Below are 17,946 nucleotides of genomic sequence, written 5' to 3' on the forward strand. Positions count from 1 at the left end.
TGGTAAATCGTACGATACCTAATATCGGGATAAAATAAAAATATCAAAGCCTCTTATGTACTATACAGCCTTTTATCATGTAATGGGCATAAGATCGAAAGTATCGTGATAGTATAGAATATTATAATACTGTGCGTGGTATCGTATCAAGGCTCCCTAAATGAGGTATCACAAAACACTGTGTGTGTGTGTTTATATATAGATAGATAGATAGATAGATAGACAGACATCTATCTATATATATATCTATATATATATATATATATATATCTATATCTATATATATATATCTATATCTATATCTATATCTATATCTATATATATATATATATATATATATATATATATATATATATATATATATATATATTTGCTAAGTGTTTTTGATTGTCCCAGGTGGAACAGAGTCCTGTTTGATTGCAACTGTAATAGTAGAGTTTGTCCACTGTATCCACTATGACTTTCTCTGCTATCTTTCTCTGCTCTTGTGCTCACAAAATCTCCTACCAGCACCGCTCTAACCCTTCCAACCAGATCTCTCTACTCCTGCACCCATCTACTCTTTCCTCCCACTCTCTCTCTCCAGCGCCCGCTGGAACTGCCGGTCAGCCTGTAACAAGGCTGACTTCATCTCTGCCTACGCCTCTCTCCTCTCTCTCGACTTTCTGGTCCTTACAGAAACATGGATACCCCCCCCCCCCCGAACACTGCAACCCCAACTGTTCTCTCCTCTCGCTATGTCCTCTCTCACTCTCCCCACTCCTCAGGACGAGGCAGGGGAACTGCATTCCAACTTTCTCCACCCTGGAACTTCGATACCCTGTCTCCATCTCTGTCAGCACTTTTGAGTTTCACTCCTTTGAATTGCATTCTCACTGTCATCTGCTTCTTATTGTTCTATCGCCCCCCTGGTCCCCCCTGCTGACTTCCTTCTCTCTTCTATCACCACCTCTATTCCTATCATTTTGTTAGGCAGTTCTAACATTCATTACTCTACCTCGACTTATTCTGCTGGCTTCCTCCCTCTTCTTGATTCTTTCTCTTTCCAACTCTCCCCCTCGCCTCCTACTCACAAAGCTGGCTGCCAGCTGGACTGGATTTTCTCCAGAAACTTCTCTACTCCACCCCCCTCTCCTCCTCAGACCACCACTTCATCTCCTTTTCACCTCTCCCCTTCTATTTTTTCACCGCCTACTATCAATCTATCATCCTGTCCTCCACCAACTTGTCCTCCCTCCTCTCTCCTCTTTGCCCCCTCTATAGATGTACCTCAAGGATCTGTCCTGGGACAACACAACACCCGCTCACTAGGTACTCTCATCTCTTTTGGCTTCTCCTACAACCATTACGCTGATGATGCCCAGATCTTCCTCTCCTTTCCCTCCGACACCCACATCTCCTCCCGCATCCCAGAATGCCTCTTGGCTATCTCAACTTGGACACATTCTCACCAGCTCAAATTTAAAGGGTACAGAAAGACCTTTTTATTTTATTGTGTTGCATATTCTCATGTGTTGCTACAACTGTTTACATAAGATGTGTGTATTGTTTTAATTATAATTTTTTTACATTGACCACTTTTTTAAAACTTTTAAATTGCATTCCCCGCCTCAAGATGGCTTCATATGTACCCGCATGGACCTTTCAGAACTACATTTCCTATCATCCTCCTGCTCACTGGTAAATCCATCTCAGTTACATAAGTGAGCAGGAGGATGATGGGAAATGTGAAGCCATCTTGAGGCAGGGAATGCAATTTAAAAGTTTAAAAAAGTGGTCAAAATGTACAAAAAAAATAAAAAAATAAACACACACACACCCCTTACGTAAACAGTTGTAGCAACACATGGGAACATGTAACACAATAAAACAAAAAAGGTCCTTATGTACCCTTTAACCTCTAAGTCTATCCTCTACTTTCCTTCTGCTTCCTCTCCCACCTCTGACCTCTCCATCTCATTATCCCTTGACTATAACTCTCTCCATTTCCTTCTGTTACTCTTGACCCTCCCTCTCTCAACACATCTCCCTGCCACTCACTTACCGCTTCTTTCTTAGCAACATCTACCGAACTTTACTGGCCAACTGGTTATGCCTTCCCTCCACTCCTCCCGTGCCCACTCCTCTTCCCTAACCCCTCTGTGGTGGAACCAGCTACCGAAGGACTTCAGGACTGCCCCGTCTCTCACTGCCTTCTGCCACCTCCTCAAGACTCACCTGTTTAGACTGCACTTGTAGATCTCTTGATCTACTTCTCCTACTATGCACTGGCCTTGCCTGACCTACGCACCACGTTACTGGATCCTCAGCTAATGCCTGATCCTTGCACTACTAATATGTCATTGTAGATATAACTTGTTGTAATCCTAACTTCTTGCATCCTAGTTCATATTATATTTTAGTAGTATTATTTGCACTTACTGTAATCTACACTGTATTTAAATACTAATCTTGCATTGTAACCCTGTACTGCTCTCGAACACCTTTAAGTCGCCTTGGATAAAGGAGTTTGCCAAATATATAAATAATAATAATAATGCAGCTTAATTATTGTGTAATGGTTTTTAACCAATGAATATATGTTTTAATTTGTTCTATTACATTACAGACTTTGAAGGTAAAGGTATCAATACTTTTGTCATGAACAAATATTTTAAATTGCTCGAGTCTTTTTGTTTTTTAATAAATTTTTTTTCTTAAACTACCAATTTTGCTCTTTGACAGTTGTGGCAATACTTTTGTCTGCCACATATTTTTATATAGCAAAGAAATAATCATAGTAAATGGTACAGTCGCACAGTAGTTTTACTATGTACCTATATTATATACCTGCGTAATGTGAACCCATCTTTAAGGCTTTGTCTGACCTGCCAAGCACTTGCAACATCTGCAACCTCCAACACTGGAGGAGTTCAGCGTCTGCTTCCCTCAAACCCTGTAATCTTTCCTCTGTAATTTCAAAATCCATTACGGAAAGCTATGTTTTGTAAAACACAACAAGCCAGGATGATATTGCTAACCTTCTGAGGAGTGTACTGTAGTGTTCAGCCACAGACATTCAAACATCGGAATCACATTTTTAGGATTCAAAATATTCGCTCAATTACAATACGAGCACATTTAAAAGGTACGATTATACCTCTGTTCGACAGGGGTTGTGGGGTTGAGCAGCGGTGTCAGTAGCCACTGCTTCAGTGAATACCCGTTGTACCCTATCAACCAGCCTCTCAGACTGTCAACCCGCTAAAATGCAGCTGCCATCTGCAAATTAGTGAGGATAAACAAGTCATGAGCGGAGCAACCATCATTTGCATACACATTTGTGATGTAGTTGTTGGCATCACAGATCACACACTACTTGCACGTTGACAAAATAGGTCCCCTTACAATTTACGTAGAAGTGCCTATTCTGTGTTGGTGCATGTACTTTAGTGCTACAGGCAAACAGTGTGCTCTCCGCATGTTTCCTTCCAGGTCAGCCTGAAGCAGTTGGCACATATCAGTGATTGTCTGTTGAGGCAAAATTGCTGCATGCATTGTGTGTCAGACAAGCTCAGTAAAGACAGATGACTTCTAAATATTTGGGGATGTCGCCTCCTCCTGTCTTTGTCTGGCCATGTAGAAATTATTAGTAATTTCTTAGCAGACACCTTTATCCAGGGTGACTTACAATTGTTACAAAATCACTGTACAAAGTATCACATTATAAAATATCACATTAATCCAGTGCGCACTCCATATTTATTTGATTTATCTTTGTTTCTCTCTCTTCTTTGCCTGCTTCCCTGGTAGTTTCACCGGTATTTATAGTCGACCATGTAATTTGCGCACAGTTTAGACCTGGTTTTCACATGTCAACTGAAAACGCAAACCCTGTTGATGGCATGTTAAATCATTACATTTGTATGTAAATGAGTTCATTTCCCTAAAGTTCAGCCCATGTCGAGCGCTAACGCTGACTTGCTGAGTCGGCACTAAAACACGGTTGCTAAATCACATATGTGGGTAAAGACTGTTTGCCCACACATGCGCCAGATTCTGGTGCGTTAACTGTTCACAAAAGTGTTTTGCGATAGCCTTAGGGGTTTGCGAACATTGCTAAATAGGGCAATTAGAGTTTAATAGGGCAATGAGAGTAAGGTTTTGTACTGTATAACTGCAAAAATGTTATCTACAGTTTGAGCTACCCACCTCCAGTTTCTGAAGACGCTCTCGTTCCTCCCTGGCCAGTTCTTCCTTGGTCTTCATTCTTTCAGAAGGCTGGGCTTTAATCTCAAACCCCAGCTCCCGTACAATCATGTTATACTCATCTGGCTGAAAAGGAACCAACAATGTAAGCTAATCCAGTCCGATACATTATACAGTACCTCAGTAATGACCAGCAAAGGTCTTAAATGCCTTAGCGGATATTAGATTGGCAACAAAAAGGGCAAGGCAAAAATGGCCAGGCAAAAATGGCCTTCAGTTCAATAAAGTAGAGAGCACAGTATTTTTTGTCTACCAGCAGCCTGTACAGGGCTCCAGACTAAGTTTTTGCTTTAGGAGCCAATGGCTACCAAATCCAATTGTTGGGTGCTACCATATTCTTTTTTTTTATTATTATTTTTATTTTTGGTTATTGACCTCTTGCTGTGTTTCAGCCCTTTGTTAGAATTATTTTTTTATTTTAAGTTTTCAGGGCATTTTGTTAATGGCACCTGTGCAACACACCAACCTTAAGTGTATTTTAGTTTTTCATTGTTCTTGTTCCAAATTTCTTTAATGCAATATTTCATTTTAAGCACAAAATGTACACAACAGTACTTGCACATGTTTGGTCATGATCACAACTGGTGCAAGAAATTGGGGTTACTGTATTCTACTGACAAATATTGACACAAGTGTCGTGCATGGAAATGGTGCATCTTAACCACGCAAATCACGTAATCATGCCATTGTTTGGACCCAAACACTTCCTAATACAGGTGTCTCTCTAGGTGCTGTAGCTGAAAGGGCACTGCGGCCATAATGGCCGAGAATAGACATACATTTTGGGGGGCATTGCGGCAATCGAGAAGGGCACCCACGGCAATTGCCGTTTGGCTGTCGTTAATTTCGAACCCTGTATAAGGCAACGTATATATTAAACATACAAAGAATTAAAGGGGGCCGATGTTGGACAGATGGCAGGAGTCTGCTGTACACAGTAGCAGTTTGTTGCAATGTACACAAAATAATTAGGGCCAATCCTTGTTAACCTAATCATCAGTAAAACTAACTCTGAACTTGTGTTACTCATTAGGTTGAAAGGGAATTATCATGTAACTCTGTTTGATCCACTCTGCAGTGGAATTCCTCAAATCTAACTATCAAAGGGTCTTAAATTCTCAAAATACAGGAAAAAAAACCTTCACTTAAAAACATATGTCTTTGGTATGCCCTTGTACTTGTATATGACTTTTTTCCCCATAAAGGACTACTGAAAATATTTTTAGTTGCAGTAGGGTTGTACATTTTTGCAACGTTACTTAAATTATGACAGAGATGTAGTGGTACTAGAGGGAGATCCTCAGATCAATATATTCTAAACAAGCAAGGCAAGTTAGTCCTGTCAGAAGTCTAGACATTAGCAAAATTGTCAATGAACCGATAAATATCTGCTTTTCTCTTGTACTTTTTTCTTTTCTTTCTGCCTAGCTGTTGTTAAAAGACTGTATATGCATCTGGTTTATACCCCTGACATACATTCTATCAGTTTTTAGTCTTTTTAAGGACATGTTATTTATATAAATCCCTGCATCAAAACATTTTGACTTGGGTTGATATAATTCCCATAAAAGATAACTGAAAAACACTGATTATGTTACCTTGGGTTTTTCCACCTGCACCGGTCTCTGAGATTTGGGAGTATTATGAGCCAGAAGACTTTGGATGGATTTCCAGTCACTATCTAGTTTCTCTGTCAGCACCTGGGACTCCTCTTTCTGGGTCTGCCTCTCATGCTGTCAAAGGTTCAAAATTTAAAGAAAATGTTAAAATCTGTATACACTCCATATGTGTGTATACACAGTGCGGAAGAAAAGTATGTTGTATATTAAATGCATCATAAAGGTACTTTTTAGAACAGAAGACTTTTTGAAATGAATGCTCCAAAATGACACATACCACTGGAGAGACGAGCCAGTTGGTGAAATCATTCAATATATATTTTTTAAGCGAATAAGTAATGATTTACACCCAACTGTACATAATAAAGTCAATCAATTAGTTCTGATGACATGGTAAACCAGGAGGACAAAAACTGTTTGAGAATACTTAACAGATTATTATAATTTTACAATCCAATTTAAACGTCCAACAGAAACTCTCACCTTCTCTTGTTTGGATTTTGCAATCAACTCCTCTATGAGTTCCTTGCGGGACCTGGGTTTTTGGTTATTATCCTCTCCCTTCTGCTCAGACAGAGATTTCTTCCTCAGCAGGCCCCCACCCCCTCCAAAGTTTGCAGCCGTGAATTCCGCTTTGAAAGCAAGGGAAAATGTTAAACACAGCTCACAAACAGAAACTGAATGCACAGATCACCCATCTGCAAATCTTATGCCTTAAATATGTCTCTTATCTCCCTTCTGATCGCTAGAACAGAAGTTGCTGTTCAATATTTGTTGAAAACGTTGTTTATTTAAAATTTGATTACCAGGATTATTCTACCGAGAAGGATCATCTCTTTTACAAGGATACCCCTTGGGAGCTATCACATTACTGTATGTAAAAACAAATTACAGTGCTGGAGAAATAGCACTACAACTATCTCTCTATATAAGCTAGGGCATGCAGATGAGCAAATCTGTTCACAAGTAATTATTACAGAACGATTATCAAGTAAGCACAATAGCATAAAATAAGAATACAGTAGAAACAAATACAGATTTTATTGTAAATAACTGTGTCTTGCTTATTTTTTTTTTTACTAGTATTGGTTAATTTAACAATGGTTTACTTGATTCCTTTGCCATTTATTACTGAGACTTTTTATTGGTATAAAATAGGAGGTGTGGTATTCTTGGACATACAGCAATACAAGCAGTCTTCATCAGTAACACCCCCCAGAAAAACCATCACGTAAAAGCGCATCCTATCCTGCCACACCGATTCCAGACCTGCTCTCTTATTTGTACATAGAAGTTATGGGGCGGGCCGGCGAGGTAAGTAACTGATCTTGAAACAGCTAGTGAGAGGTCCCTACGTAATCACGTCACGTGGCCTAGGCTAGTCGTTGCTACTGAATTTGAAACGTGTCGTGGGAAAGGAAAGCCAAATAAAAAATGGATAGGCCTAAAAGACAATCGAGTTTGATAATGTTTTTCAAGTCCAAACATCCAGAGAAAGATGGTGAATTGAACCCGAAACGAGCCAGAGAACTGTCAGTGCCGGAGGAGAGGAGTGAGGGGCAAACTGCTCCTGATGTCTGTGCTGCTAATCCCGCCATTTCAGCATCACCACCGGCACGTCCTCCACTAGCCAGTAGGCCTACTAGTAAGTCAGACTCGGCGGGAGAGGGGGACGGGATCAGGGAGGACAGTGCAGCCACCGACGAAGTGCCCGGAGCAGGTGCAGTTTGGACGGAGGCTCAGTTTAATAAAAAGCAATCGTATAACCCCTGGCTTGTCAGGCAAAATTCAAAGCTGGGCTGTACAACATGCAAAAAGGTAGGGAGCTTGGGTCCGGAAAAGACGGGCGGGATGAAACTAGCAAAAGAGTGGGTGGAATGTACAGTAACGTCCTCTGCCTCTGACGTAAAAAAAACAACAAAGAGCCCCCAGAAAAAAGGTTGTTGAACATGCCCGAACCAAGGCCCATTTAGCGGCAGCAAGCACTGTAGCCAAGGCTAAAGATGACACCTTAACACAAAATGATCAAATAGACACTACATCCAGAGTCTTCCGAACAGCGTACAAGGAGGCTAAATGTCACAGGCCCGCTCATGGCTTTGAGCAAGAAATTGACTGTCAGGAGTTAAATGGACTTGACATGGGGAGAATTCTCCATTCCAATGTTGTTTGCTCCAACATACAGCAACATATTTCATCCGAAATGAAGCAAAAACTATTTGAAAGAATAGTACAGTGTTCTCCCAAAATCAGCCTAATGCTGGATGAGGCTACTAGTTTGAATAAAAAGAGTGCCTTGATTGTATACATCAGACTTCAGCTGACAGATATGGACGTACCTGCAAACATTTTTATTGATTTTGTGGAACTGGATGATTTATCTGCTGAGGAAATTGTCCGTAAGCTGTTATCTGCGTTAGAGGGTGTGAAGTTTACTGAGGACTTTCTCTCCAAAACCCTCATTGGAATAACGTGTGATAGCGCGTCTGTCATGCTGGGATGCAAGAGCGGAGTAGCAACAAGGATCCAGGCCCTCTTCCCTAATATAACTGTTTGGCACTGCTCGGCACACAGGCTTGAGCTCGCAGTAGGCGATGTTGTAAAAGAGATGGGGGCTATCAATCATTTTAAAATACTGATGGACAAGCTATATGCGCTTTATAGCGTATCCAACAAAAACAGAATGGAGCTGAGGGAGTGCGCAGAGAGTTTAGACATTCAGCTGTGCAAAATCAGCAGGATCTTGGACACTAGATGGGTGGCTTCCAGTTTTAGAACTGTAGAGGCTGTGTGGAAAAATTACTCGGCTCTTCACAAACATTTCACCACAGCAGCTGAGGATGCCTCCCGCGACAGCGTGACCCATCAGAGCTATAGTGGCCTTGCCATGCGCATATCCTCGCATGTGTTTGTTAACAATCTAGGCCTTATGTGTGATGCACTTCAAGAACTATCTGAATTGTCACTCGAGCTCCAAAAGAGAGACTGCACAATTATTACTGCACACAGGGCAGTCTTCAGGGAAGCGAGGGTGTTCAGTGCAATGTCACAGCAGCCAGGCCGGCACACACAACTCAGCCAGAGAGGGATTCAGAAGAACTCTTTCCAAGGCGTCAAACTGAATGGTGGAAGACCCAGCAACAGAGTCCTTAATCAGAGGGAGTTTTTCGAGAGCTTGGCGAGGAACATGGAGCCTAGAATGTTCTCTCAAAGAGGACAGGCGGTGGACAATACAGGATACAGCCAGTTTATCGAGGAGCTGAAGGTGCTTTACGTGCAATACTGACCCCAGGACGCAGGAGCACTGTACGGAGAAACAGAGATAGAATCTCTCTGCCAGCGGTTTGGCATTGACAGTCCACGTATGGTCATACGGGCCTACAGGCAGTACAGGGACACCAGTGGTAAAGGAGACATTCCAGATGGACCTAAGGAGCTGTTGGTGGCGGTCAGCACCATCCCCATCTCCAGTGCAGAATGCGAGCGGGGATTTTCTCAAATGAATCTGATTTGCACCTCAACCCGCACATCCCTGCATACCTCCACCATATCAGGACTACTCTTTCTGAACCTTGTTGGCCCACCCCTGACCAAATTCAACCCAGTCCCCTATGTGAGGTCATGGATTGCTAAAGGACACAGATGTGGCACAGACACCAGGAGCAAAACAAGAAATAGGGAGGAGAAGACGCACGAGGAAATGGCTGTGTTGTGGGAGGTTTTGGAAAACTAAGGTAGGAACATCTTTTTCCTTTACAAACTTCTGTACTGTGAAGTTAATCATATTATCACATAGGCAGGCTTATTCTGATATGTGTGTTCTGCTGTAGCCTACATTGATTTCTTTTATTTGAAGTTATACTCTGATATTGTGATGTGTTCTACTGCTACATTGACGTCTTGAAAATTATATGAAATTGGGGTCTTGTAAGCCCCATAGCTGAGTAGCCTACGTGGGCATATGCGTATGGCGGGTGTTCTGCAGTGACGTCTAAAAATGTTGCTGTACACTGATGTCTTGAAAATTAGGCTATGAGAAATTCGGACTTGTGTAAGCCCCACAGCTACTCGAGTAGGCCTATGTGGGCATACTATAGGCTATGCGTATGGCGGGTGACGTCTAAATGCTTTGAATTAATCAGCACCTTGGAGAGCGCCGTCCATTTCAGCACCATAGATAGTAGGCTACTTAGCTGTTTACTCTGTCTGCTGTGCTGCTACATTGTGTTTGTCACTTTTTTCTCATGCGTTCCGGTACCTCAGAGCCCCCCGGAACACCCCCCCTCTCGCGCTCACTATGTGTTCCGGGACCTCCTGATTTACAAATTAAGCACTGAGTATAACCCACACTCAGACACTTGCAGTCCAATACATCTTTTAAACCCTGCTTTATTATTAATATACAAGTAAAAAAAAAAAAATCAGCTTTATTTGTTTTTTAAACATCATCAACCTTTATTTAGAACATTGTCAGTTTAATTGACAAGAGGGGAAAAAAGGGTTGATGAGAACACTGTTAAGTGGCTGAGGTACTCGGCCGACAGTGATTTCACCGTTTTGAATAAACTTTACAGTTGAATGGAATTTGAAAAAGGTATGATTTTTTTTAGCAAGTGATGTCAACGGTGCTGGCATGGAGAATACATCACTGTAAAAACTGAAAGTGTCACGGCTGATGTCAAGAATAGGGTTTTTCCGTGTAGAACACTGTCGTAGAACACAGAATGCGAAACTTGAACACTGCTTGGCGGAAAGATCATGAGCAGCCTAAAATTACCAAATACAGTATCCTCTTTAAAAATAGTGAACAATGGAGAATACACTCAACTGTTTTTTTTTCTAGCGTCTGGTTGTTGTTTTCGACTTATGCAGGGGAAATGGAGATCTCTTATTGGCTGATCACATCCCTTTCAGGAAACCCCTTGACTCTTAAAAAAAACCTCTAGTAAACCCTGTAAGTCATCTTGGATAAAGGCGTCAGACAAATTAACAAATAATACCTAGAGTAGTATGTTTCATAGTATAAGCAAGCACACTGTACGCAAGTGAGTGAGGCAACATAATGTCATTTGACTGACGGTTTACTTGGCACTGTCTGGTCAGCAGAGAATACCTTGAAGGTGCTGACGGCACGCCACTGCCCTGAATAGAAAATGGTCTCCTCTGTAAAATTAATGAACAGTCTATCCCACAGGTGATGTGGTACCCCAAATATGATCCACTTACTACCAATGAGGAATTATGACATTTTCTCTTCATTTTACCCTCACAAATAAGTTTCTGGACATAGACTGTTTTTTGGGTAAAACAGGGAACAATTTCTCCACCCAGTCATTCAGCATTGTTAGTAATGAATCATATTTAGGGTACCACTGAACCCATTTGCACAAACACAATGGTGAGTGTCAGATTTTGTGCATTGCTGGTGTTTCTTCGTACCTATGAGGGATACAGTCATGACCCCCACCATGTTTCAGAGAGAAGGCTGTCCAGCAGTATTCACAGTAGACGTGACATTGAGACGCGATTTCTTTCAATGAATGACCATTCTGTGGTAAATTCCTCTCCATATTTCTGACAAGCCAACCGCAATCTTTTAGATGGAGGAGAGTTACATTTATTTGATTTGCGATTCCTATTTTAATAACTGATAAGCAATCGAGTAAACATGCGATTGATAATGATAACAAGGCGACATTTGCGCACCAATTTCTGAAGGACCCTGTGACAGAAATATAATGAGTTCTGGTTGTAAATCTCCCTCCCGACCTGTGAGGGCGCTAAGCAGCGAGGACAGAGTTCTTTTGACGGGCTGGACTGACAGTTCTTTCCCGGGTCGGGGAGTTGGCCAGTCTGGAAGAAGGCGAGTCTCTGTTGCAAGAACGTATTGACCCAGAAGGTAAACAATGTAGCAGCCGGTGATTGTAAGGCAGCTGCATTAGTTTACCAAGGGGTCATGCGTGACAGCATAAAAAGGGGACAGAGACTTGTAATCGGTTCCTTCGCTTGGTTTCAGAGACGCACGGAACTGGAAGGACCGGGAGAGTTCCCAAAAATAAATAATAAATATTTGTGAGTGTTTTGTTTGTTTGTAGCACTGTTAGCAATTGTCTTTTGTTTGTAAATTCACTAGACGGCTAACACGTCTCCGGAGCTGTCTCCTTGGGCCAGCACTACCCGGACCAACAACACCAGTGTCACTGTTATTTGTTATCACCCACCATGAGCACTACTGCACGCACCCGGACCGGTGATTTGTGTTAGTAGTATTGTGGGAGCGGATAACGTGTTATTATTTGTTTGTGTTTACAAATCGTTATTTTCCTGCCGAGCTTTACACCAGGGGTGTATTGCCGGAGGATTATTGTTTGGTCACCAGACCAGGATTTCTGTAAAAATAAAAAGAACATTTTCCAAATTGGATTACAGTTTTCACATGTGATTGTTTCTGCACTGCATCACCTCTGCATCCGGTCTTAATCAGCAGACACTTTGCCACAGACCCCTAAACTGGTTGCTAAGCAACCTGGCTCACAGCTTTTAGTATGACAGTTAAAATGTCACAATAAACTGTCAGTGAAATACAGTATTTAGAACAATTAAGTCATTTAAAAAAAATCATTGACAGGAAAGCACACACACGGTATTGAAATAATATTTCATAAATGTTCAGGGAGTAGCCATCATTTATTTATTTAATAAAAATTGTAGCATTATATCCCTTCGATGTAGTACCATAGCAAAACCTCCAAAATAGTAGCTGCTACGGCCAAATCGTAGCCGTTGCCATCTCTGCTGTATATGTAAACTTGTTGACTAATCAAAGACACATAGGCAAACCTTTAAATCTAAACAATTATAAACTGTTTAACAATTAAAGGCAGTTATTCTTTTCAATCTACTTTTACCTACCTGATAGTAGGCCCTTTTCCTCAGTATCGCTGTCACTGTCAAAATTGTCATTCAGTTTCTCAATGTCTGCCAATGACTGTCCAAAATGTGTCAGTTCCTCCTCTTCATTCAGGGTATAGATGTCCTTCTTTTCATGGTTACGCTTAAATGCAAGGTTAAATTGTTACAAATACTGAAGCATACTATAGTAAGTACTACAATATACTGTATGTCTTGGGCTACAATACATTGCTCAGCTTAAAGGGTGTTCTCATAAATACCTTAGAGTAAGATATTTAGGTACAAAATATATTTCTCTATAATTTGGCAGAAAACATCCACAATTTGACCAGTGTTACAACTATACACTTTGTGTTGCTGTATTAGCCTAAAGCATTCATTTTAAATCAATTATGTAGGTCAGTAAAAACAGTAAAATACAAAATGTAATGCTACAGATGGAAGCATGTCTCTTTTAATTCAGTGGTCAGTTTACTGGCATTTTAGGATGTTGTGCACCCAAATCCGGCGCTGTTGACATCTGCGAAATAACATCAGTAATAATAAGAGCTCTTCCTCTTCTGAATCAGCCATTTTCCATTGCGTTTGTTTGTTAGTAATCATACTTTCTGAAAGATTTGGCAAATTTCCAGCTGTCGCATCTGTGATCGCTTCTGGCGTGCAGTGTTTTCGCAGCAAATTTGTCGTGTCGTCGCAGGAAAAATCCTGTTGCGTCTGGTGTGTGAAGGCTGTGTGTGTGTGTGTGTGTGTGTGTGTGTGTGTGTGTGTGTGTGTGAGAGTATTTTAACTGCACTTACACAGTACTGTGCAAAAGTTTTAGGCAGGTGTGAAAAAATGCTATAAAGTAAGAATGCTTTCAAAAATAGATGTGTTAATAGATTATATTTATCAATTAACTAAATGCAAAGTGAGTGAACAGAAGAAAAATCTAAATCAAATCCATATTTGGTGTGACCACCCTTTGCCTTCAAAACAGCATCAACTCTTCTAGGTACACTTGCACAAAGTCAGGGATTTTGTAGGCATATAGTCAGGTGTATGATTAAACAATTATACCAAACAGGTGCTAATGATCATCAATTCAATATGTAGGTTGAAACACAATCATTAACTGAAACAGAAACAGCTGTGTAGGAGGAATAAAACTGGGTGAGGAACAGCCAAACTCAGCTAACAAGGTGAGGTTGCTGAAGACAGTTTACTGTCAAAAGTCATACACCATGGCAAGACTGAGCACAGCAACAAGACACAAGGTAGTTATACTGCATCAGCAAGGTCTCTCCCAGGCAGAAATTTCAAGGCAGACAGGGGTTTCCAGATGTTCTGTCCAAGCTCTTTTGAAGAACCACAAAGAAACGGGCAACGTTGAGGACCGTAGACGCAGTGGTCGGCCAAGGAAACTTACTGCAGCAGATGAAAGACACATCATGCTTACTTCCCTTCGCAATCGGAAGATGTCCAGCAGTGCCATCAGCTCAGAATTGGCAGAAAACAGTGGGACCCTGGTACACCCATCTACTGTCCGGAGAAGTCTGGTCAGAAGTGGACTTCATGGAAGACTTGCGGCCAAAAAGCCATACCTCCGACGTGGAAACAAGGCCAAGCGACTCAACTATGCACGAAAACACAGGAACTGGGGTGCAGAAAAATGGCAGCAGGTGCTCTGGACTGATGAGTCAAAATTTGAAATATCTGGCTGTAGCAGAAGGCAGTTTGTTCGCCGAAGGGCTGGAGAGCGGTACACGAATGAGTGTCTGCAGGCAACAGTGAAGCATGGTGGAGGTTCCTTGCAAGTTTGGGGCTGCATTTCTGCAAATGGAGTTGGGGATTTGGACAGAATTAATGGTCTCCTCAATGCTGAGAAGTACAGGCAGATACTTATCCATCATGCAATACCATCAGGGAGGCATCTGATTGGCCCCAAATTTATTCTGCAGCATGACAACGACCCCAAACATACAGCGAAAGTCATTAAGAACCATCTTCAGCGTAAAGAAGAACAAGGAGTCCTGGAACTGGAGGAGTGATGGTATGGCCCCCACAGAGCCCTGATCTCAACATCATCGAGTCTGTCTGGGATTACATGAAGAGAGAGAAGCAACTGAGGCTGCCTAAATCCACAGAAGAACTGTGGTTAGTTCTCCAAGATGTTTGGGCCAACCTACCTGCCGAGTTCCTTCAAAAACTGTGTGCAAGTGTACCTAGAAGAATTGATGCTGTTTTAAAGGCAAAGGGTGGTCACACCAAATATTGATTTGATGTAGATGTTTCTTCTGTTCACTCACTTTGTATTTTGTTAATTGATAAATATAAACTATTAACATGTCTATTTTTGAAAGCATTCTTACTTTACAGCATTTTTTCACACCTGCCTAAAACTTTTGCACAGTACTGTATATATATTTGGTTTTGCAACTTAAATAAAACAATATGGGACAATTCGTATCCCCAAACCCCACAGTGCGACCGCAACTCGTTTTTCCACCGATATCAAACGTCTCATCTGTGTGTTTTAAGTTTTGGCACTCCAGGAAATGTCTCAGTAAATGACGAAGAAGCATATACGACTCCTTAAACATGCGTATATTTTTAATCCAGTCATTTGGAAACCACTCAAGTCGCTTCCACCAGCCTTCTGGTCGGAAGATCGCCGAAATGTTTCGATCTACCGTCATGGTACTGCAGATCGTCGCCACTGTATTTAGCAGTGCAGAAAAAGCAAAACGGCATCTCCGCTGGTTTTGCTGAAAAGATCATAGCTGTGCTTGACAAGCTCTCGATCGATTACGTACAGTAACTTTCTTCCAAAAGCATAAACAAAAACACAGCCTCCATGTTGTCACACAAAACCTCACCTGAGTTAAGTGGTTTGTTTAAACAGGGAGTCACTCACTTCAGTAATGAAAAGTGTGTGCGTGTACAACAAACAACCGCAGCGAGTACCGTTTGTAAATACGGTTGTCAAGCCAACTGCAGTGTGTGTGTGTATGTAGCCTAAAGTAACACAAGGCTGTTTGTGGCAGGAACTGTTTTAATTTAACGCTCTGTCCACACTACATAACCGATCTCGAGAACCGTACTCCAATTCCAATTTGATGGAACTGTGTTTGTTTTTGTTCAACACGAGCATTTGAAAGGCAAATGGGAAAAAAACGAAAAAAAGCATCCATGCCATTTACTTGTCTTTATAAAAAGCAAAATCCCTGATGGCAAAACCTTGGGCTATATATATATATATATATATATATATATATATATATATATATATATATATATATATATATATATATATATATATATTGGGATTCTTCCTGGACCGTGTTTGTTTGTGTCTGTCATTTGAACCCAAAGTGGAGCCAGTTGCAGCTACAATACAGTTGCTTAACTTTTAAGCAATCAACCTGAGAAATACATTTCATAATGTCCAATAGCTTATAGAAAAAAATTACAAGTACCTGTCTTTCTAAAGCAAACCTCTTCAAAATCTTGTCTTCTGGTGCCATTTTAGTATCATATTCACCAAACCGCTTGTCAATAAACTTATTCGTCTTGTCTTTCAGTTTGTACTCCTTCAGAAGAGTCTCTTTACGCTGAAATAAAAAAGCACGATACAATCAGAAACAAAAAATTAAATAAGAAAAATTAAACACAATTCACCATGTGCATTTATTTACAAATGATTTCGAGAAATTGCAATAACAAATCAAATACTATATTTTAGTATTTTTTTTTACTCCCCTGGCAGTCTATTTTCCCCCAGCCCAGAAATGTTTCATTAACTGGTGGATCCTCTTTGCGCCTGTTTCTTACCTTTTTTATGGCTTTAGACCTCGACACCCCTGGCAGGCCTATGTCATGTTTCGACTTTCGTCCAAGAATTTCAAACTTCTGCCTGTTTATCTTCACCTCAAACGGATTATTTTTAATGTCTGCGGCGGTTTTTGTTTTCCGCACCTTGTCGGAGAGGTTCTTTTTCTTCTGTGGCTTCCCCATACTAGTGACAGACAGAACTCTGAAAATGTAACACATATGATTTTACAATCATTAAAGCAATTCGACCGTTTTTCATATTTACAAAACCTACCATTAATGAACGCCGCACTTCCAAGTTACGTACAACATGAAGTAAAACGGGCTTCAAAAAGTATAACCAAGGCTTTTTTTAATGTTTTACTTAAATTTATATACAAATTGACCTACCTAGGAAGGATTAACATATCAAGAATCATCAGTTTTGAAGCAGATTAACTTTAAAAGTCTTTACTTTTAAAAGGACAAACACAGCAAAATGGGATGGTACCAGTGATAATGTTGCCAATAAGAGTTTATGAATTTTATGAATTTTATGAATAGTATAAAATAGAACACATGTTTAGACAAACACATTTTTGAGACTACATAACATACATTTGATTTGAGAACTTCAATGTTTTTATAAATCAGCTCAACCAGCTCCTTGGCCAGCATGTCTTGAACCAGGACGACCAACAAAACAAAAACCAGCAAACTATACAGTAGGTATACACCAGTGCTAGCCATGCCTGGAATTTCAAATAGGAAAATGAAATCGCGTCAATTGTGATATCATAAAGTTAATGTAAATATGCACTGTAGTTTACACTGTACACATAATAAATGTCTAACTTGGCTGGCGTAAAACGTGGTAAATTGCGATACTATGACGAGTTCGAAATAGTGCAGGTACACTGTAACACATTACGTTTATGTTGTATCAAACGACTATACAAACAACTCAAATCTTCCGATACATACAACAAGGTTTTGGTTGTAATTACTTTAATTACAGCAGCCCGATCATGCCATATGCTCTTCAAACACAATAATTAAATCACACCACACTGCAAGTAAATAAAATACGAGAACAACCTATCCACCAGTTATGATTGTACCGAAATTAAATAACACTTACTTGTGATACCTGTAAACAAACTGAAAGTAAAATATCCAGAGTTAAATGTTTTTTTTCTTTAAAAAATATATATATTATAGGTTTACAAAAAAACTAAACAACTACCACGCTGCCACTACAAGAGTCGGTATGTTTCTGTAGGTCGAAGGGTAAGGGTCACATTCCACGACAATCCCTTCCGCAATCAAGTCGCCAAAAAAATATCGAGTTAGCGTCCTCTACTGTTAGTCTTCCTGA

General features: G+C 40.6%; 1 protein-coding gene across 1 annotated transcript in view; it reads right to left on the minus strand.

Moving 5' to 3' along the window:
- Window positions 1–17,859, minus strand: part of nop14 (NOP14 nucleolar protein homolog (yeast)) — a 52,286-nt gene extending 34,427 nt beyond the window's left edge. Inside the window, exons 1-7 of the mRNA XM_034034314.3 lie at window positions 17,710–17,859; window positions 16,590–16,791; window positions 16,235–16,369; window positions 12,780–12,921; window positions 6,351–6,499; window positions 5,847–5,981; window positions 4,192–4,314 (exon numbers count right to left, since the gene is read on the minus strand). Of these exons, the coding sequence (XP_033890205.3) occupies window positions 4,192–4,314; window positions 5,847–5,981; window positions 6,351–6,499; window positions 12,780–12,921; window positions 16,235–16,369; window positions 16,590–16,772 (867 nt within the window). The 5' untranslated portion in view covers window positions 16,773–16,791; window positions 17,710–17,859. The remainder of the gene's footprint in view (window positions 1–4,191; window positions 4,315–5,846; window positions 5,982–6,350; window positions 6,500–12,779; window positions 12,922–16,234; window positions 16,370–16,589; window positions 16,792–17,709) is intronic.
- Between the last annotated feature and the right edge of the window lie 87 nt (window positions 17,860–17,946).

This window comes from Acipenser ruthenus, chromosome 1 (genome assembly GCF_902713425.1).
Source record: "Acipenser ruthenus chromosome 1, fAciRut3.2 maternal haplotype, whole genome shotgun sequence".
NCBI classification, from domain to species: domain Eukaryota; kingdom Metazoa; phylum Chordata; class Actinopteri; order Acipenseriformes; family Acipenseridae; genus Acipenser; species Acipenser ruthenus.